At 34.8% G+C, this 23,355-nt stretch overlaps 1 protein-coding gene and 1 long non-coding RNA gene across 7 annotated transcripts in view; one reads left to right on the top strand and one right to left on the bottom strand.

Moving 5' to 3' along the window:
- Positions 1-23,355, top strand: part of LOC103012857 (uncharacterized) — a 37,873-nt gene that overhangs the window by 9,559 nt on the left and 4,959 nt on the right. The window lies entirely within an intron of this gene.
- The window catches only part of MICU3 (mitochondrial calcium uptake family member 3), a 101,003-nt gene continuing 83,172 nt past the window's right edge, over positions 5,525-23,355 (bottom strand). For 5 of the 6 annotated variants that reach the window (XM_057537313.1, XM_057537314.1, XM_007174029.3 and 2 more), the window contains 5 exons: positions 23,088-23,259; positions 12,965-13,073; positions 10,798-10,955; positions 9,578-9,646; positions 5,525-7,831 (listed from right to left, as the gene is read on the bottom strand). In XM_057537313.1, coding sequence (XP_057393296.1) covers positions 9,578-9,646; positions 10,798-10,955; positions 12,965-13,073; positions 23,088-23,259 — 508 coding nt within the window. In that variant the 3' untranslated portion in view covers positions 5,525-7,831. Of the gene's footprint in view, positions 7,832-9,577; positions 9,647-10,359; positions 10,427-10,797; positions 10,956-12,964; positions 13,074-23,087; positions 23,260-23,355 lie in introns of all 6 variants that reach the window. The other variant, XR_009006523.1, reaches the window with a different exon arrangement.

Here is a 23,355-nt window from a genome sequence, read left to right as displayed (position 1 = left end):
CCTATCCATGTCTTTATATCTAAAGTACATCTTTTCTAGGTAGCAAATGATCTTCATAAAATAATTGATCTGACAATATCTGACTATTAATTGGAATATTTAATGAACTTACATTTAATGTAATTATTAATTGGTTGAATTTATACTATCATTTTGCTATTTTTAAATTTATCATCCTAGTTTTCTTTGTTCCCCCCTTTCCTGCCTTACTTTGGGTTAGTCAATATCTTTTTATTATTGCATTTTAATTCATCTATGTTTCCATGGGTTAAAATACGCATTGATTGAATGAATATTATATCATTGCACTATACTGTAAGACTCTTAGAACAGGATACTTCCATTTACCCCTTTCTGTCCTTTATGATATTATTGAACATTTTAATGATAAACTCCACACTGCATTGCTATTTTTGCTTTAACCAGTTGATTACTTTTTTATATGTTTAAGATAAAAAAAAATTTATATTTGCTAGAAATTTACCATTTATGGCAAACTTCATTATTTTGAATAGATCAAAATTTCTGGTTTCATTTCCCAACAGCCTGAAGAATTTCTTTTAACTTTTCTTGTAGTACAGGTCTGCTGGTTTCAGGCTGTCTGATATTTATCTAAAGTTGTCTTTATTTCACTGTTATTTTTAAAGGGCTATTTTGCTGAATATCATATTCTAGGTTGCATTTCCTTTTTTCTTTCCATACTTTAAAGATGTTACACCACTATCTTTTGCTCTCCATTGTTACTGATGGGAAGCCAGCAGTTATTCTTATCACTAACCCTGTGTATAATGTATCTTTTGTCTCTGGATACTTTCAAGATTAAAAAAAATTTTTTTGGCTTTTCAGCAATTTGGCTAGGATATGACCAGGCGTAGGTTTCTTTATTAGGGTTTGCTGAACTTCTTGAAACTATAGTTTATGTATTTCTTCAAATTTGGAAAAATTTTGGCCATTATCTCTTTGAATATTTTTCTGCTCCCCACCCCACCCTTCTCCTTCTCCTTTAGGATCTGTAATTACACTTATGGTTGACTGCTTTGTGTGGTCACTGATGCACTGTTTTTTGTTTTGTCTTCCCCCCCCCCCCCCCCCCCGTAACTTTTCCTCTTTGTGCATCAGTTTGGATAGTCTGTATTTCTTTGCCTTCAAGTTTACTGATCCTTTCTTACTCTGTCTCCAATCTTCTATTAAGTCCATACAATGATTTTTATTTTAAATATTATATTTTCCAATCCTGGAATTTCCATTTGGTTATTTTTTATAGTTTTAATTTTTCTGTATATAATTCCCATTTCTTCTCTCATTATGTCCATCTTTTCCTTTAAACTTCTCAACATATTTATAAGAGCTTTTAAAGTTTGTATCTACGAAGTCAAACATTTGTTTCTGTGGGTTGCTTTTTCCCCTGGTTAAGGGTCACATTTTCTTGCTTAGCATATATAAAACTTGTCTGCTTTATAGTGGATGTTGTGGATATTACATTATCAGAAATAGGATTTTTGTTGTTTTCCTTTAAAGAGTACTGAATTTTGTTTTGGCAGGTAGTCACTATACTGGTAGATCTGCTTGTTCCAATTGAGGATTAATTTTAGGTTTTATTAGGGTCCAGAGTCACCCTTACTCTAGAGTAGTCTTACTCCTAAGGCATGTCTTTAATTTAATTCTTGGGCTGTTCAGTGAGGCCTTTACACTCTGGCTGATTTGAACTCCAATGTCTCCCAGCCCCGTGTGACCTTAAGTAGCTGTTTTCTCATCTCATTTCTTCCATCTTCTGTTTTCTGTTTGGGCTTCACTTCCCTCTGCTGAAAGTGCTTCCAGGCAGCAAGCCAGAGTGAATGTAGCGGTCACCACATGAGTGTCCTTTCTCTCAAGGACAAAAGCCTTGAAGTGTCTGTTGTGCAATGTTGTAGTTTATGATGGAACAATACCAGTTAGTCACGACTGGACTCAAAACTCTTGATTGAGGTTTTGATTTCAGCAATTAAATTTTCTTAGAAATTCTACCTCATATCTGTGTAATTCCTATAGTTTTAAAAAAAACTCAGTTTTGTAATTTCATAGTTTGTTTCATACGTAGCTCTTACGCATTCTGTCTTCGGTTCCAACAACTGCATTCTTTGGGGTCTAAATTTATTAGTTGATTCTCACTAATAGTGGCAGGCCTTATCTGGATTTGGTAGTCTTTGCTTAAGAGGTCAAGATTGATTGTAATCAAGCGTCTCTCTTTGTGTACATACGTGTCTCAGGACGCTTCAGGGCCTCCTTCAGGATTTTAGCTTAGAGGAAGGGGTCTCAGATTCAGGCTCTCCACCTCGTTGCTGTTTCAAGGCTGAATATACTCAGATACGGTCAGTATAGAATTCTGACCTCAGGGAAATCCTATCCCTGCACAAAGGCTGCCGGCTCCCTATCATTCTAGTTTCAAGCGCCTGTGAACTTTGTTGCTCTGGCCTGAGGTCCTCACCTATGTTCCTGATTATTTCCAGCAAGTCCAATTCAGGCTCCAAGCTACCTTAGTCTACCTGGTTATTTGGGGCTCGGCTCTTGGATTTTAAAAATTTCATTTTTACTTTTTTTTTTGAAGGGAGAAATCCCTGGAAACCTGAAATGCTTCCGTGTATGTTGTGTTTGTGCAGGGGCCGGGGGTGTTTAGCTATTGTGGAGGAGAAGTTAACCTCTAAGTTTCTAAAACCTCAAGTATCAGGGAGCAAAAACACATGTATTAACATTATAATCAGAAAAATAACAAAAAAGGACAACAGGTATCTGTATCTGAATTACTAGTGTACATATTCATGTGGTAATTAATCACTATGAGAAATTGAGTTATTAGTATAATCTATACATCATTTTTGTGTTGCTTAATTTATTTCTCAAGTTCAAATACTAGCTAAAGGATACTTTACATAAACTGAATCTTCGTAAATTTTAGAAAAATATATTTAAGTTGACAAATGAAGGCTGACATTTGGCCATGCTTTAATAGGCTGAACACCAAGCAAATCCTATTCCTTTATTTGTTCATTTTGCAGTAAGTCTTGACATCACCTTCTCCTCTTTCTTAAATTTGCTTACTTAGCAGGGCACAATGCAGTTTTGATGTGCAATCTGATTTCAAAAGAATCTTTGAGACAGCTAATCTTCTGTACACTCACTGTAATTAAATATTACAGCACAAATGGTACATAAGATACTCACCTTCTTGAGAACCTCTTAGCACCAAAGAGCAATGAAATAAAAAAGTATAGATTTTCAGAATGGTTTTTGTAGATTTTTCAGCTTGAACTTTTAACTCTTATAGCACCTAGAGCTTACAAGGAATAAAGTATTATATACCACAGATTACAAATATCTTTATTAGTTGTCTTCCCTTCTGTCTTAAACTCTCATTTTATCACAGTTTAAAATCTGCTAGAAGACAAATCTGCTTACCTTCAAGCTGCTTGCTTCATCCTTGAAAATATGCAGTAGAAAATGCCATACTTAATTAGGCTAATAATCAAGTTCAGTTCTTGGTCTCTGTGGTAAATGTCACCAAAATATGTTTTGTAGGAGAGTATGTCTGCTATCTTTAACTTTAAAATCCAATAACTGATATTCACTGACGTTCCTTTATCAATTAATCTCTTCCTCATCCCTACCATCCAAGCTTAAACATGTGGTAGTTCCATAACTTCACAATCCGTTATACATTTATTTTTCTTAAAACTATCTCTATCTGCCTCAAGAAGAAGTAACCTAACTCTGGATTTGGTGAATAAATCCATCCAGCACATGAACTTCATGATTTAGTCCCACTTTTCCCAGACTGAGGTCCTAAGTTTTAAAAATGTGCTTTTCTTGAAAAACTAAACAAAGACGTAAAAACACTCAAACAGCTCAATAACAGCTCATTAAGTATATGAGCTGATGGCCCCCTTTATTAGATATACCTATGGCTCCATCTTCAAAGGGCCTCTGAACAAAACAGCAGCTAGGCTGTGGACTACCAGGCAGGAGAAATCCAACCAAAGAGAAAAAGACCTAACAATACTGATAGTCAAAGCCCCTCTTATGAAATGGCCCAGCCAGAACAGCCATGAGCGGAACCCATTGGCCAAAAGTTCACTCCATGCACACAGAGCTTCTAGTTTGTTTTAAAATATGAACATATAACAAAAGATTACCAGATATTTGAGAAAAACCTCTAATATGAGACACCTAAAACACAAACAGAAAAATGGAATGAGGCAATGAAAGGAGAAGAAAACTTCAAAGAAACTGAAATTAAATAATCAGAGAGAGAATTAAAAGCTGCTGAATACACAAAACAAGAACAGGAGACAATAAAAAGGTAAATTCAGAGAAAAAAAATTTTCTTCCTATATATACATACCTATGATACAGATTAATTTACAAATTAGGTACAGTAACTAATAATAAAATAGAACACTTGTAACAACATACTGTAATAATAGTTACGTGAATGTGGTCTCTTTCTCAAAATATCTTCTTGTATAAATTAAATGCCTTTTCCATCTTAACGAAGCATTTACTACACCCTGTGGCTGTAACTTTTGTAGTTTGAGGTGTGACAGTATAACTAGCATGAATTTCTTTTTCTTTCTTCACAATTTCAGAAATAGAAGATTCGTTCTCACCGTAGGTATTAGCGACCTCAGCATACTGTTTTCTTTTCCTTATTAAGTTGAAAACTTTTACCTTCTCACTTAAAGGAAGCACTTTACAGCTTCTCTTTAATATATCCAAATTACCAGCATCACTACTCTTGCACTTTGGGTCCATTATTAAGTAAAATAAGGGTCACTTGAATGTAAACACTGTGATACCAGGACAGTCCATCTGATAACCAAGACGGCTACTAAGTGACTAACGCGTGGGATACACTGGGCAAAGGGATATTCACAACCCAGGAAGGACACAGTGGGATTTCATCATGTTACTCAGAATGGTGAGCAATTTAAAACTTATGGATTTTTTTATTTCTGGAATTTTCCATTTAATATTTTTGGACCCAGGTTGACCACGAGTAACTGAAACCACAGAAGTGAAGCCATGGATAAGGGGGGACTACTGAAATGTATTTTGAAAACTGGTAAATTTCTAGGAGTTGTCTTAGTAAGATGATACCTACAAAATACCAACATTAGTGATATGGGCTGCTGTAGTGTTGGTTTAATTATTTTAAGCCCTTTAAACAGTCTGTAAAGGAAAATCGATATTCCATTCACATGTAAACTTTCTGAAAGTTTTCCAGTACCAATGATAATATTCTATCAATATAATGTATGAATTCCTATTATACACTTTGAGAGGCTTTATGGCTCTATGATGTATTTACTTACAGAAGTGTTGATGAGATTAATTTCTTGGCATGTATTGCTATAGCAGAGGGCATAAAATCAATGGAGGTTTGGTAACCAACAAAGATTTTGAAAGTTTATACGTGACATTTTTCAGAAAGACATTAGTCCACAGATATACAGAAAAGCAAAGTACTAAATTTCTTGATTCAAGAGCAAGTATATTTATTTTATGATAACATAAGAATGTAAGACAGGTCACTTTACAGTTATATTTTATAATAAGAACAATAAACTGGAACTTAAATGAAATTCATAATAAGAAATGATTCTGAGAATTACCCTAAACCTTTCATCATAAAGTCTTCTGTAAAGAGGATGATACTAAAATTTCATGTACAGCTTCACCTTTCCAAGGAATAGTTTGTAGAAGGAAATACTGAGAATAGCATACATGTATTTAGTACATTACTATTTTCAAAGCACTTAAAATTTTTAAAATTGATGTAAACAACAGTCCAGTGAGATTTTTTACCTCCCATTTTATAGATGATAAAGTTCAAGAGTGATAATATGTGGAGAATCACCATAATTTACTACTCTTTTCCATTTTAATTGGTCAGAATATTTTATTTATTTGCATTTTAATATTATGCTGCAGTCTTATAAGCAGATGAGTATCCATTCACTCTGATAAGCAATAAAGAATAAAGGTTGCATATGTAGTATTCCTTGGGAGAATGGCAGAATTATAAAGAATCTTAACGAGCTAATTCAGTTTTTAATATCCATTTATAGGACTGTTCTAAATAGCAGTTTTTCCATGTATGCAAGATAATTTAGCTTATAATCAAAGATAAAAGTAAGTTGCATTTTTTCCACTATTTTAGATAGCAAATAATATTGAGAACATTCAGTGTAAGTTAAAATAGAGCTGGGGCACGTTAAATGAGAAGGTAGATATTTTCATTTAGTTAATCAACTGAATCAACCTGCAAAGCAGGTGAAATTATACTATATGAAATCCTAAAACTGATGAATCACATATTTCTATATCAATGTAATAAATAATATCAGATAAAGAATGTAAAAAGTCTAAAAATGCATTGTCAATGCTAACAACATATTCTTGGAAATAACATTACTTTTATAAATAGGCTGATGCAGAACTATCAATTTCACATTTAATAACTTAATGAAAACAAAGTCAGTATTTCCTATTTTCATATGTAAAAGCAAGATAACAGTTGGAGTGTGTGCAATTTATATTTCGTACACCTTAGAAGATAAATGAACCTATCTTCCACATACAGTATATAAATATATTAATTTAAATTCATTGTTCTGTTTTTGCATAGTAACTTATTATAAACTACATTTTTTTAATTGAACAGATTTCCATTAAATACTATCAAGTTATTTTCTCCAGGAGAAGATCTAATTTTGCTGTTTTTCAATAGAAAGTTTATCTTTTCTCTTTTAAGACATTTTGAAATAATGAATTATATTTAAAGTATTCATGATTACTGGCTGTTTGGCCTTACTTTTACATGTGGTCCTTTCGCAAGAAACAAATATTAACTTCTACCTAATATATACTTCAGTCTGCGAAACCATTTTATATTAATCTTTTATAATACTCATTTTGACACTACAGACACATAATAATAATATGCGATAAGTTACAGAGCCTCAAGATATTATTTTTACTACTGTTATTAACATGTACCATCTGCTATCAGGAGCTGCACCATGTTTAAAACAATAATGACAATAACAGTGACTACTGCTACAAAAACTACCACTGTTTCTACTATTAATGTATGACTTTTATTGAGGAAAAAAAAATCTACATTTTAAATTACTGTATACGTAAAATAATACCAGACATTCTGTTGACTTTGGTAAATGAACAAAAACTTTAAAAAAAACTTTATATGATTCAAACAATATGTTAATTAAGAAATTTTAAAAGTTAAAAGTACAGTGTAAACCATCATATTGTATAGTAGCTTAATTTCTATTTGTGTTTCAAAATTATTTCAATGTAATTAAAAGCCTGGAGATCTATTAACAATTCTAAGGGCCCTAAGATAAATCTCAAGGAATATTCATTTTCTGATAATAAGTTCAGTCCAAAACCAAAAATATGCTGCTGTTCATTTTTAAGTGATCTAGATTCCAGGAGTCATACATTATTTTGAAATGAGACAAATTTCTAATAAATTTTTTAAAAAATTAAAATACATTCTTATATAGTCACTGGAAGAATCTGAAGGGAATGAAAAAGTGCAGAGAGTTCAGTAAATCAAGGCAAAAGCTCAACATGATAACACGTAACATTAGTAATTAGTAAGAAGATGCATCTTACGTTCAAAAATACAGTTCAAGAAAAAATTATAATTAGCATTTCACCTTTTCCTTCATTTACACAAGTTCTGATCTCAGACCTGCTTCCGCCCTCTGAAGTTTTTGCTTCTTGCATTTTCAAGTAGATAGTAATCCGTTAAACTTTGCTTTAGAAGTATCTAATTAAAAAAATATATGTAATACATAAAAGTAACATTTTTTTAGGATGAAATTTGGAGGTAATAGCATTAATCAATTATTATAATAATGATAGGAAACAGTAAGGCACATGATAAAAACATGCAACAGAAAGTATAAGAATCAAAGACTTAATCATAAACTATTTCCTTTAATTTAAAAGTTCAGTGTTTTGTTTAGTAACTTGTCTAATCCTCAGTCTTACAAAGTTCTAGAATCTAAGTAGTCATTTTTATCTATGGTTCTATATACTACTACACAGAATCAATAATGTCAATGTGACACTATTACAGGTTGGTTGGAAACACTATCTATATGAACATATAAATGGTATAGTCCTACTATTTTTTTGAATGTTTAGTTTAACTTCTTATAATAAAGGCAATATAAAGTTCCTCAAAATAGAGATTAGGAAGACCTGACTTCTTCTGTTAGCTCAATCACAACAGTTACCACCTTGGATAAGTAAATAAGCCCTACTTACCACTAAACATTTTAGACCAGCAGTTCCCTAAATGGGTTCCATAAAATATTAGGCTTCAAAGCTACTATGCAAAATACCAAATACTGCTGTTTTCTTTTAGAGAGACAAATCAATAGTGGCATATTGAGATCTGTAAGTCCTAAGGAACCTATTTAACCATATCTATTATGATATTTCTCATACTTATTTCTAAACAGCTTTTGGTCTTTTAACTAATATACATTGACATCCTATGCACATGTACCACTTTGGTAATGCCACTATAGACAAATATAAATGTTTTAATCTTGAGAAAAATATCAAAAAAATAGGTATTTGCAAGCATGTAAATGAATGAAAGCTTCACTGCAGAGACCTAATTAGAACCCACAGTCAACCAAAATTTTATAGCTATAGTTGACTCTTAAAAGAAAAAAGAAAAACAAAAAGAAAAAAGGAAAAACAAATCTCTCATTTTGGAGATCAGCAACAAGTCTGAGATAAGATACTTCTTTGGGTTGATACAAACTGAACAAATCTCCCGTATCTTCCTCAACTATTTCATTCTATGGTGATGGTGCAGTAAATAATAACTAAGATGGTCTTGTCATCACACAGAATGAGGCTCAAATTGCTCAAATCCTGGTTTGCAACTTACTAGCAAGTTATCTTGGGTAAATGACTCACCAAGTCTCTATTTTCTCTGCTGTTAAATGGGATATCTATCTGTAAGGATTAAATGAGATACTACATGTAGAAGAATACCTAGTATAGTGCCAGGCACCCAAAATAACTCTAAAAAAATTTAGTTGCTATTATTGTAGCAGATGTTTGGAATCATGATCCTAAAAAATAGTAACAAATATCCCTTAGATGTTAGTGATCCTAGATTATAAAAATGCAATCTGGATTCATTATATTGTATCTGCTCAGATACAAAACTACAGGTTAAACAGAAAATTTTTCAATCACGACATTCATGAGAATTCCAGTCAGATAAGTATTTATTCCAGTTCATTTTTAGATCACAACTTAATAGTGGCAAACTAGTCCTTTGTTATAATAACTATTCTTAAACTGAATTATATGGTCTAAAATGAAATCATTAAAAGAATAATTCTTAACTTGAATTAGTGACCTAAACATTAAAAATAAATTATAATTCTATTTCTTTCAACTATTACCTAAATGTTGTAAGAGAAAAATAAATTATGACCCTTCTTTTACTGTTACTGAGCAAATTTAGACAGAGGTGCTAACATACTTATCTGCTATGAAGTTCCTTCTTCAGACAGGATTTGAAAGTGGGATACTTCTGAACCGTTTTATAACCCTGTGGAACAGAGGATTAAAAGTGTGCAAATGTAAATAAAATGTTATGGGGTCACAGATATTCAATAAATAAGGCAAAAATAAAAATACATAAAATCTAAGAGAGAAATAGTGTCAGGGGTTTATAGCATAGTTTTATATTGGGGTGGCCAAAAAGTTTGTTCGTGTTTTCAAAACATCTTACCAAAAAACCCTGAACGAACTTTTTGGCCAACCCAAAATTTTAGTTTGATCTTGCTATTCTAAAATATTTGAGGAAAAAAATGATTTTCAACGCATGCCCTTTTAGGCATTTGTCCCATCACTGCAAATGTTAACAACTAACCACAAGGTGGCAGTTAAGTACACGGTATCTTTACCAAGACAGTTGGGATTTTAAGAATCCATTAAAAATCTTTAAAAACATTGTCTCAGATGAATCTTGATTTTTCTGTATATATATATATATTTTCTTTTTAAATGTATAATGCTCAGGGGTACTGTTACCAAAGAGGGAAGACTGAATATTCTAGCTGTTAATCATACATTTTTTTTCCTTTTTCCATTTGTGGCACATACAAATACATTAAATGTGTAAACATTTATTGATTTATGCTACATTTCATTCTTTAAAACATATTTCTGAGAAAAATCACTGAATTTCTTGTAATTATTCTGCAGTATAAGATGTTAACAGGAAAGAATAGTTCAACAGACAAAAAAAACATTTTTTACCTCATTTTCCATATAAAAAGTACTGAATATGCAGTGACTTAAGAACCTCACGTTGCCTAGTGGAAATCTGCATCATATAAAATGAGAAATAGTGATATTTCTTTGTATACTAGCAAGTCTTAAACAGCCAGTGTGCAGACTGAATCAAAATATTTGACAACATTTCCCCCCCACAAACTGGGATGAAGACATTAAACTAATTGAATATGAAAATAAGTTATTAAAATTCACACTGATTTTATATTTAAAAAAGCATTACCTTTTATCTCTTCAAATTGTTTTTGAAAATAGGTAGGGCCTTATGTTTTTTCTTTTCAAATATAACATTTCCTGTTTATATCCTTAAAAACTTATATAAATTGTTTCTGAAACTGAGATGGATTTTTTTCTTTCAGTTTTTAAGAAGGATAGCAATAGGCTTGAAATTTATAGGTTTACCCGGAATCCTCTATGGAGTCTGTCTTTCATAATTCCAATGAATTCTTTGTAGCTTAATTGATCATCTTTGTCAACATCAAAAATCTTAAAGACTGTGTTCACTAAATGTGGTGAAAATCTGAGGCCAGTGGCTACGTAGACGGCACGTTTAAATTCATCTAGATAAATGACACAGAAGAGGAGTAAACCATTAGCATTATTTTTATAATATGTGTTCATTACTAGCAAGGTTATAAAAGAAGATTTTTTTTCTAAACATGGGTCATGATCTTATGTAACATATCACTTTTCATTAATCATGCTATCTTTAAGGGAACATAAAATTTTTTGCGGTTTTAATTAAAAGGGCCTGCTATCAACCACAGACACTTTAGAGGTTATTAAGGTGAATAAGTTCTCAAGAAACTTACAGTTCAGATGGGAGATGACACACCTGCCCAAATAATCATTACACAGGACCACACAGAAAGCAGCAACAAAGCGCTATGAGAATTTGGAAATGAGTGGTTACTTGTGGGGTAGCGTGGAGTAGGGGAAAGGAGAGAGAAGACAGCAATTAGGGAAGGTTGCCGCTTTGTATCTGAGTTCAGCCCTGAAGGATAAAGGATTTCAGCTTGTAGAGATGAGAGGAAATGGCAGATGATGACATGAAAGAACAAAGGTGGGGCGGGGCACAGGAGCACAAGGCATGTTCAGAAAATGAGCAGCCTGGACACCCAGGAGCTGGGGAAGCTCTGCTCGGGGACTTTGAGGTGAGGAACCGGTACGATCTTCAACAGGCAATTGGGGAACTGAAGAGTTTTCCATAGCAGGTGTGTCAGGGTTAATCTGTTTTAGGAAGATTATTCTGCGAGTTGTCTAGAAAACATCGGAGAGGAGAGTGGATAATGGCAGGAATACCACTGAGGTGGCTACAGCAATAGTTCTTTTTAAGAGGTAATAACCTGAATTAAGGTGCTAGAAGTGGCAAGAGAAAACAAAAGAGACAGATCTATTCCTAGCACCTGCAAGTGATTTTTTTCATTTCGTTTCATTCAGTTCCACAAAGTAAAAGAGCAACTTTCCATTCTGAACCAGCTAAGCAGATACTTACTGACTTTTTTTCTTTTTAAGGTTGATTAGTAGGTTTACCATGGCAGTAAAACATTGGCCTGTTAAGGGAGGGCTCCCAAAGGTTTTGGTTTTAAAACACTAAAATGTGTTAAGAAGATGCCTTATTTGAATATCTAGACCAGTCAAACGGTGAAATATGGAAATTTTTCAGTTTTTAGGTTTCTTTTCCTCAACGAGTAAGTGAATGAAGCTATGTAAGGGATTCACTATCTGTGTTTTGGGGAAAGAGAATTATTAGCACTTAGAGGCTCCGGTTTGCCTTCTCCCTAGAACTTGGTAATAAAATAACGAGACTGTCCTCTGAGATTGAACTGGGGGATTAGCACTTATTAGATTATGGCAGACACGGGTAAAATCACCGTAAAGACATAACCAGAAAGTCCTCATATGGCAAGAATATTTAAAAACAATATGGCCACGAGGGAAGGGAAGGTGGTCATAGCCACAGAATCCTGGGAAAAGGACTTGACTTGTTAGTCTACCTACAGGGAAAGAATGAGCTGGTCCTGAGGACAACAGCATTCAGAATTTTATGGCAGGTGTATTTTTTGGTAAATCAAGCAAAACTGACTGTCTTTTTTATATATCATTCTTAAAACTTGGCTAATGTAAGTCCATAGCTAAGAGGTGGCCCTGTTGATAAAATTTAGGTTTCTGAGCCAGCAGAGAGTGTGGGTAAAATCAGTAATACAAACAAATAATATGAATATCACCCTGATGATGTTTGCAGCATGGCCAGCTGGCTCTTCTATTGGGAGACACATATCCCTCAACGTTACCAAGCAGCCATGAGGTTTCTTCCTCTTTAAACCTTTACAAACATCATTAGCTTTTCCCATAATATGCAGTGAAGGGCAGTAATAAATTTAATACAAAAATGTAGCATATTTTCCTAAACTTTGCTTAGGGAAAACAAATTTCCTGTCGAAGTACACACCAAACTTTCAGGCAAATTGATGACTAATATGATATATCTAGTTAATTTGTTGTCAAAGCCACTAGAAACAATGTAGGAATATGGTTTGCTTTTAGTTTTTGAAAGTTTGTTACTTACCTTGCCCTATAGAACGACTTGCAAAATTATACATATTCAAGGCTATTGCAAAGTCTTCTAGGTTGTTCAAAAACTGGAAAAATGACCTGAATTCATCAAATGTAATGCCCTATATTGGGAAAATATATGTAAATATATTTAGCATTGTCAAATTGATTTAAATAAATATCTACACTTACTAGAAATAAGTAGATTGAGCATCAGCAATATATCTTGTAAGTACATATTTCCAGGGTACCTTCTGAAACCTTCTTTCTCCAAATGGAATGTAAAATTCACTCAATTTTTTTCCACTGGGTAATGTTGCTACTATTAGCAATGATAGGTGAAAATATTTTTAAAACACTGTCATATCAGCACAAAGTTAAAAAAAATGCTACAATAAACATAAATTTAAAAGTTTCCATTTTGAAAATTCTTACTTCAGGCCTGAATTTTTTAAACTTTAAAAGTAAGTATGATCATTAAGAAAAAAGAAGAAAAAAAAACCCTCTAAAAAGTTTCTCCTGTACATGTATTTCTCCTTAAATGTTTCAGCATTAGGTCATTAATGGCTTTATAATGACCATGCAAAATAAAAATGTCTAATAAGCCAACAGTCGTGTATTTTTACTTGTTCCTGCCATGATAAGGCTGCCGGAACAAGAGGAGGAAGTACAATGACTGTACACAGAGCTCTGGGAGGCCCAACACAGGGCTTGGGGTAGGATCATGGAAAGGACTCTGCAATTTCATTTACGTAAATTGAAATTACTGCCACTGCTATCACTTCAACTAAACAGGAAAGTTACTTGAAATAAGCACAATGTATCTCTGATAATACGAATTTGGATACAAAGGGCTGCATTTACTTGATGTGTTCTCCTCAGCAAGATGAACAAAACTGAGAGACAAAGTAAACAGAGAACAAGCAGAGGGCTGAGAGCTTGGGCTTCACAAATTCTGACCTTACTACTGGGTTAGTAGGGGAAGGAAAGCTAACAAGGTGGCACTGGGAAGCTGGGCAAAGAACCAGAGAGTCTATTTTCATATAAGCCAACTACAGATTAAGTGATTTATTATCAAAATAATATTATCAATTTGTTATTGAAATAATAATACCAAATTTTAATACACATTAGTTCCACTTCAATTATAACCCCTCTTTACTTTCAAGGAGAATCATCACTGTCATTTCTCTTCACTTTTTCTTTTTCTCTTTCCTTACGTTCATTTATGGCCATTCCAACTCTGGATTCCGCTTTGTGACCTGATCCCCCCTGCCATGTTTTCCTGACAGGACTGTTTGACTCAATTAGGGAGACTGAGCCAGAAGGGGTTTGTCTTGATGTGAAGAGCTTGTTGCCAGGGAAACTGGCCACTGCTCTGGTTCTGTATCAGTTTGTGCTAGACCAGCTGTCCCAGCAACAGTCTCTGTGTCAGGGTGACAGGATAATGCTGCTAAAAGTGAAAAACAAGAGGATGGGATATTTTAAAACAAAGTGTAAACAAAAATGTCAATACTTTTAGGGAGCTTAAAATTAAAAGCAAATCGAAGAATGACAGAATACAATGTTCTCCATCTGAACCTTTGGATTTTTCAAAATGGGGATCTCGTGTTTGGAAAGACAGGGCAAATTCAAAACCATACAATAATTGTTTTGTACAGATTAAACTCTTTGTGTTTTTAAATATGGAATTGTAAATTGAAAACCAGGGCATTCATTTTGATGGCGATTATTTAAAGCAATCCATTCTTAACAGAAGTGAGGGACAGACAGTCTGGGGAAGTGGCAGAGAGAGAGGGGGTATGGCCATTTCTTCTCCCTCCCCATTCCTATTCCCAGAATCACTTCTGTAATGAACCACTGGGACTTGAATGGAGTGTGTCCTAATCGTTAGAAGTGGAGTAAAAAGAAGTAGCTTACATTTTAAAATATTTTAAATTTTTAAAATTAAAAATTTTTAAATTTTAAAAATAAAGTGATGATAATATCTGAAGACTTTAAAGTATCAAAAATACATATATACTGAGAGTCCAGAAATAAACTCAAATATCTATGGTCAACTGATTTTCAGTAAGGGTGCCTTGTTCTCAAATTGTCGTGATATGTGATTTGACCTGTCTGGTGATTCCCTGAAGGAGCAGCACAGAGGCTGACTTTTGTTTCACCCTTTTCCCCTTGGACTAGATTGGCTTTCCTGGTGATAGTGACATCTATCAAAACATTTAAAGACATACACACTCTATGCCAGCCTGGGGCAAGGGATGACAGAGGAGACAAGTGGCAGACAGAATCCAAAAGCCTGGGAAGGAGGAGGCTGAAGAGAATGGTTACTGGGAGAATAGGGGCTCCCAGGGCTATTGCATATACTTGGGAAATTGGACATGTCCAGGAACTGACACATGCTTTAATAGACCTGAGAGGACCCTAGGTTACCACCTCTGGCAGATATGTGAGCTCTGTGAAAGCAGGAGGTGAAGGTAAATAAAGGGGCTTAGGTAGCCTGGCTTAGTGTTGAAGGAGTGCTCCAGCTCACAGATTAACTGCAAAGACTGGGACAGTACTATATTTTTTTCTTCTTGGCTTCAGGCATTTAAGGAAATCTCTGTCAGTTCTCTGGCTAACCCCTAAGATAGAGGAACAGAGTCTTTAGTGACTGCACACGACAAGGAACACAGTCTTTTCTGTTTGTTGAGTGACTTATCCAAGCTGTTTTGCAAATGGACAACCGTAGGGGAGAATCTGATTTCCAGAGTTACCATATAATATTCAAAGTGGCTAGTTTTTAGCAAAAAATTATGGTGCATACGAAGAATCAGGAAAATATGGCCCATTCACAGGAAAAAAAAAAAAAAAAAAAAGAATCAACAGAAGCCATCCTAAAGAAGCCAAGACATTGGACCAAAGAAAAAACGATTTTAAATTAATTGTTGTAAATATGCTTAAAGAGCTAAAGGAAACCATGGACAAAGAACTAAAGGGAATCAGGAAAACCATGTATGAACAAAATGAGAATATCAATAAAGAGACATAAAGTGTAGAAGAAACCAAATAAAAATTGTGGAGCTTAAAAGTACAATAACTGGGCTTCCCTGGTGGCGCAGTGGTTGAGAATCTGCCTGCTAATGCAGGGGACACGGGTTCGAGCCCTGGTCTGGGAAGATCCCACATGCCGCGGAGCAGCTGGGCCCGTGAGCCACAATTGCTGAGCCTGCGCGTCTGGAGCCTGTGCCCCGCGACGGGAGGGGCCGCGATAGAGAAAGGCCCGCGCACCGCAATGAAGAGCGGTCCCCGCACCGCGATGAAGAGTGGCCCCCGCTTGCCGCAACTGGAGAAAGCCCTCGCACGAACCGAAGACCCAACACAGCCAAAAAATAAATAAATAAATAAATAAATAAGAAAATCCTTTAAAAAAAAAAAAAAAAAAAAAAGAGCAAATTCCTCCCTCCCTCCTCCTTTTCTCCCTCCGTCCCTCCCTAAAAAAAAAAAAAAAAAAAAAAAAAAGTACAATAACTGAAATGAAAAGCTGACTAGGGAACTTCAACAATAGATTTGGGCAGAGAGAAGAAAGAATCTACGAAATTAAAGAGAGGACAATTGAAATTATTCAGTCTGAGGCACAGAAAGAAACAAGAATGAAGAAAAGTGAACAGAGCCTAAGGGACCTGGGGACACCATCAAGATCATATATACATTATGGGACTTCCAGAAGGAAAAGAGAGAAAGGAGTCAAAAGAATATTTAAAGAAATAATGGTTGAAAACACCAAATTTGAGGAAAGACGGGAGTCTACACATCTGAGAAGCTCAATGAAGTCCAAGTAGGATAAATTCAAAAACGCCCACACCAAGACACATATTCAAAGTGTCAAAAGCCAAAGCCAAAGATACTTGAAAGCAGCAGAGGAGAAGCAGCTCTTCACATAGAAGGGGTCCCCAATTAAGATTAGCTGCTGATTTCTCATCAGAACTCACAGAGGCAAGAAGTGAGTAGGATACTTCAAGTGCTGAAAGAAAAAAACCTGTCAACCAAAAATTCTGTATGTGGCAAAAGTATCCTTCAAAAATGAAGAAATTAAGACATTCTCAGATGAACAAAAGCTAAGGAAATTCATTACTAGCAGACCCGTCCTACAAGAAATGCTAAAGGGAGTCCCTCAGGCTGAAAAGACAAGAAACTAGATAGCAACTCAAAGCTATATAAAGAAATAAAGAATTCTGGTTAAGGTAAAGGTAAAGGTGATTACATAGATAACACTTCATACTCACTAGGATGGCTATAATTTATATATATAGCAATTCCACTCTAGGTATATACCCAAAAGAACTGAAAACTGGTATTCAAACAAAAAAATACATGTACACACATATTCATAGCAGCATTATTCACAATACCCAAAGGGTGGGAAAAGCTCAAATGTCTATGGGCAGATGACTGGATAAACAAATAGTGGTATATACCTACAATGGAACGTTATTCAGCCATAACAAGGAATGAAGTACTGATAGATGCTACAATGTGGATGAACCTCAAAAACATTATGAAAGAAGCCACACATGAAAAGTCATATATTGCCTGATTCTTTTTATATGAAATAGCCAGAACGGTTAAATCCACTGAGAGAAAAAGCAGACTGATGGTTACCAGAGGCTGTGGAGAAACACTTAACACTTAAACAGGGTTTACTTCTGGTGTAATGAAAATGTTTTGGAAATAGACAGAGATAGTGGTTGTACAACATGTGTATATACTAAATGACACTGAATTGTTCAGCTTAAAATGGTTAATTTTATGTTACATGATTTTTACCTCGATAAAATTTGAAAAAATCAAAAGACTAGAATGAGGAAAAGATTAACTTGAAAAAGCCAAAAAAATCATCAAGACAAATTATCATCCAAATTAAAACGACCATTTAGAAAACATGCGCTTATGAGGACCTCAGGAATATAAACTATGTTTATTCTCAACACAAAGTTCATACTCATATCATAAATTAAGTATGCTAAGTAACTGATCTAAATAGCAAATACATAATAACTTTTAGAAATATATAAACAACTCTGAAAGATTGAGGGAAGTGTACCATTGTGAAAAAAGCAGCAAATTCAAACTCTGAAATTTATTGACTGAATGACCTAACAAGGTAAGTCTCTTAAATCTTTCTGAACATCAGTTTCCTCAAAGCTTAATAATGATAATTTTATTACTTTCTGGTTAATATTTACATTATGTGGTTATGATGAGAGGCCCTCTTCCCTTCCCTTCTACAGTCTCTATCTACATTCTCTCCTAGATAAGTTCACCTGGTCCCATGGTATTTAACATTTTTTTAAGTTATTTATCTTATATGGCAATATATTCACCTGTTTAAAATTCAAAAGGCACAAAAGAATTTACAACACAAAATCTCCCTTTCTCCCACCCTTGTCACCCAGCCATGTAGTTCCTTTCCTTGGAGGAACTAATGTTTTTAGTTCTGTGGGTCCTTATAGAATTAGCATAGGCTATCTTTTTAAACAAATGGTAGTCTACTATATACAATGTTCTAAGTTGTGTTCTTTTTCATTTACTGCATCTTGGAGATCATTCTATATTAGTACCTAAAGAATTTTCTTAGTCTTTTTCCAGCTGCACCTTTTCCCATTCTACAGTTACATCATAATTTATTTAACCAGTAACTTACTACAAGAGGTAGTTTCTGGTATTTAACCAGTATGTTACTGATAGAGGCAGGTAGTTTCCAATCTTTTGCTACAATGCTATAATAAATAACTTTGTATATATCTACCATTTTATATGAGTGAATATATATGTAGATAAAATTCACAAAAACAGAAAAGCTTTAAGTTCCACATCTTTAAATATTATCTATCAATTCATTTGACAGGGGCTCTAGGTGCTACGGATATATGAGTGAATAAAAAAGATAAAAACACCAGCCTTCCCGGAGTTTATGTTCTAGTTAGGGGAGACAGACAACAAATAATAAAAATAAGTAAATATCAATACTATTATTTATCCAGATAAACAGTGAAAAATAAAAAGTAAATTATATGGTATGTTAGAAGACGATAACGCTATGGAAATAAAAACAGATTAAGGGAAGAAGGAATAGGGAACGCCAAGGGAAAGGGTTATAATTTATCTACTAGATTATTACTTAACATAGTAAGTTACATATTATTTATATAATAGGTGAGTCTTTATATATTAGATTGGAAGGGTAGGCCTCATCGAGAAATAACATAGTGAGCGATATACACAGCATATCTAAGAGAAGAGCATTCTGGGCAGAGAAAAGAACACACACAAAACCCCTGAGACAGCAGGTTGCCTGGTACTGAGAAACAGTAAAGTAGCCAGTGTGGCTGGAGCAAAGCGAGGACAGGGGAGAATGGCAGGAAGTGAGGTCTCAGGTAATGAGGGAGCAGCCTGTGTAGGCCTTGGAGGCTGCTGTAAGGAGAAAAATGGGGAGTTACTATGATAAGATCTGAATCATGGTATAAAGCACTTCCTTAAATGCTGAGCGGGGAGTGGATGGCAGGGAGGCAAAGTTGGAGGCAGAGAGGTGACTTAGGAGGCAACTGACCTGGGTGGTAGCAGTGCAGGTGGCAAGGAGTGATCCAATTCTGACAGAAGCAGTGTCAGGAGGATCTGTGATGGATGGTATGTAGAATGAGAGGGAGAAGTCCAGAAATTTTGGCTAGAACGACTAGGAAGAATGGAGTTTCCATTAATTCAAGCAGGGAAGATGGTGCGTGGAGCAAGATTTTGGGGGGACACTCAGGAGTTTAGTTTTGCAACTATTAAGCCTGAGATGTCTTTTGGATACTATTGGAGATGCTGAGTAGGCAGTATGAAGTAAAAGACTGAAATTCATGGGAGAAGTTTAAACTGGAGACACAATTTGGAAGTCTATACACCAAAAGTAGTCCTGATTGCACCCCTGAATGCTAGAGTCACACATCCAACTGCCTGAAGAATTTCTTCAAGTGGATACCTCATAGGAATCTCAAATTTAACTTGTCCAAAATAAAACCATTGATTCTTTCTGAATCCCAAGCTTGTAGTCTTGCTTAGCTCAATAAATGGCAGCACTGTTTGACCATGTGGTTCAGGCCAAAACCTAGGAGTTCTTCATGATTCCTCTTGTTCCATCATATTGCAGTCTAATCTAGCAACATGTTCTATCAGCTCTACTTTTCAAATGACCCAATATCTGACCACTTTTCCCTAGTTTCACCCTGGTCCAAACCATGCTCATCTCTTACCTATACTCCTATTATAACAACATCCTAACTTGCCTTCTTCTTTCAAAGCTGGGCCAACTGAAGTCTATTCTGTATACACCAGCCACGATGATCTTTTGAGACATGAATCAGGTCATATCTGGCTCATGAGTTAGATCAGATTTGAGTGTCACAGTAGACAGCAAATACTCACTGAATAAATACTTGTTGAATGAACAAACATGACACCTATGTTCTAAAACAAGATTGGCAAACTTTTTCTATAAAGGGTCAGAGAATAAATATTTTTATTTTTGCAGGTTATATGGTGCGTGTTGCAACTACTCAACTCTACTGTTACAGCACAAAAGCAGCCAGAGACAATCCATTAAAAGAATGAGCGTGGCTATGTTCCAATAAAACTTTATTTACAAAAATAGGAAGTAGGTAGTTTACTTACCACTGCTTTAAAGTTTAAATACTATAGTAGCTTACCATCACTCTTAGAATCACTATTAGAATAAAATCTAAACTCCTTATTTTGGCCTACACGGTCCTCTGAGACCTGACCCCTATCTATCTCTCCTCCATCTCCTACTATTTCCCCTTCACTGACTTTACCCTTTTGGCAATTTCTCAGATAAAGGAAGCTTTTTCTGCCCCCAGGCCCTTGGTATTTGCTGTTTCCTCTGCCTGGAATGTTCTTCATCCAGATCTTGGCACAGGTCATTCCTCACAGCCTTTCCTCAAAAGCTACCTTGATTATCTATCTTCTTTTCTAGTCCTCATGACTTTTGGTCCTCTTCATAATATTTATCATTATCTGAAAAGATATCATTTACTATTTTTCCTTTACTTGTTTATTGTTATCTCTCCACTAAGATGTGTTTCCATGAGAGAAGGATTTTGCTTATCTTGTCACTTTATCCACGGTGGCTACAATAAGGCCTAGTAAATAGCAGATGTTTAATATCTGCTAGATAAATGAATGGAAATGAAAGTATTTTAGAAATGTAAAGTGCTATTCAAGTACTACTAGTTGTTATTCTTTTGAGAGAAGGGGATGGCAGGTGAAAAGATGGTAAATACAGAAGTAGGGTGTGCTAGGAGTATCACTGGCTTAGAGTCTTGGGTTTGAATCCTTGGGCAACTATCTTAAGTACCTGAGAGCCTTCCCTTTTTCTAAAAGAAATTTATCAGTATCTGGAAGGTTGTTCTAATGATTGATGAGATAATGCAAAAAAAAAAAAATCAGAATCATTGCTGGTTCACTTACCATATTTTCCTTTTCTTACTGTAATGATTTGTTACATTTAAGATACCTCTATCAATTAGATGTTTTCAGAAGCTGAATTTAACTTAAAACTTTAAATTTTTAAATTTTTTATTTTTTGGCTGTGCCACACGGCTTGCATGATCTTAGTTCCCTGACCAGGGATCGAACTCGGGCCATGGCAGTGAAAGCACATAGTCCTATCCACTGGACTGGCAGGGAATTCCCCTCCCCCAAACTTTTTATTTTGAAATAATTTTAAATGTAAAAATATCGTTGCAAAAACAGTACAAAGAGTTCCCTAAACGCTTCACCCTGGAATTAATTTTTTTGAATTTCAGATTTTTATAAGTTTCCAGTGGATAAAAGAAAAAAAAGCATATTCTTCAAGGCCCTAAATAATACACTCATAGCTTGACAAAACAGTACAATTTCTGATATTTATTTTTAGGGAAGTGTCTATGAATTGGAAAAAATTTACTTCAACATGTAAAACAGATAAAAGACCCCTAAGTGATTACACAAACTAATAGTCAAATGCATCAAGTCCTTTTTTCCTCATTCCGTAGGGGACCTGCAGAATTGTTAGCACCGTCACAGTGTACCAATTTTAAACAAAGTCAAACTGTTTGCAAGTTTTTCTTGGATAGATTAACTTGATCCTTCTACAAACACAAATAGAAGGCAATACATCCAAAACATCCCATGCTTGAAGGGGTACTTGTAACACCAGTTCTATTTGGTTGCAGTGATGCACTCAAATACCGCTAGATAATGCAACTGCTCAGAACTGCTGACAAAACATTTGCTACTAAACAAATAGACAATCAGTTGTCCTAGGTTCTTAACCATTCATGCCATCCAAACTCTTTGAAAAACCTCACTTCAACTACTGGTAAGATCGCTCACTCGTCAATAGCCGTCTTCTAATGACCTTTTATTAAGGGTATTATAGAAATGAATAAAGTGTGACTGAAATGATGTCAGTATAAAGTGTTTTATATGAGGTGATGTTTACATAGTAGTCAAAGCTTATAGCTCAGTAGAATTCTCTTGAAAAGTGATATCCATAATGTGAATAGAACAACTGCTAATAACCTTAAAGGTTTTCAGCATGTCTAAGAAAAATATGGATATCTACCCAGAATTTTATTATTTTTTATTTTTTAAAAAATTTATTATTTATTTATTTTTGGCTGTGTTGGGTCTTTGTTGCTGCACGTGGGCTTTCTCTAGCTGCAGTGACTGGGGGCTTCTCACTGTGGTGGTTTCTCTTGTTGTGGAGCACGGGCTCTAGGCACGCAGGCTTCAGTAGTTGTGGCGCATGGGCTCAGTTGCTGTGCAGCATGTGGAATCCTCCCAGACCAGGGCTTGAACCCATGTCCCCTGCATTGGCAGGTGGATTCTTAACCACTGTGCCACCAGGGAAGTCCCAACCCAGAATTTTAAATTAATCCATTTTAAAGTTTAGCCAGAGCCCTTAAGACACAGAGGAAAGAAGGATGGAATATACCCAAAGAATCTATTAATCCACAGAGGAGCAAAAGAACTAACAGAAGGACAATATATTTTACAGACCTATATAATTACAAGATAATAACATATGTAACAAAATAAAAATGGGGATTAGATACCTTTTCTTCGGGTATACTATAACGCACATTTTCCAAAAATACTGATGTATTTTCCACATTTGTGTATCGTAAAAGAATATGAGCAAAATCTTCTTCACTGATAGTATTCATCCCATTAGAGTAGGAAAGGAATTCTATTTCTAGAACTTCTGTTTGGAGGTTATCCATGAATCTATGACAAAAATACATAAACAATGAATAAGATAAATGAAGAGTGATGGTAACAGATGGTACTTAGCCTCTCAGGACTTTGGCTTCTTCATCTGTA

The sequence above is a fragment of the Balaenoptera acutorostrata genome, chromosome 21 (genome assembly GCF_949987535.1).
Source record: "Balaenoptera acutorostrata chromosome 21, mBalAcu1.1, whole genome shotgun sequence".
Lineage (NCBI taxonomy): Eukaryota > Metazoa > Chordata > Mammalia > Artiodactyla > Balaenopteridae > Balaenoptera > Balaenoptera acutorostrata.
The sequence above is the reverse complement of the archived record's forward strand: the minus strand, read 5'-3'. Positions and strand labels throughout refer to the sequence as shown.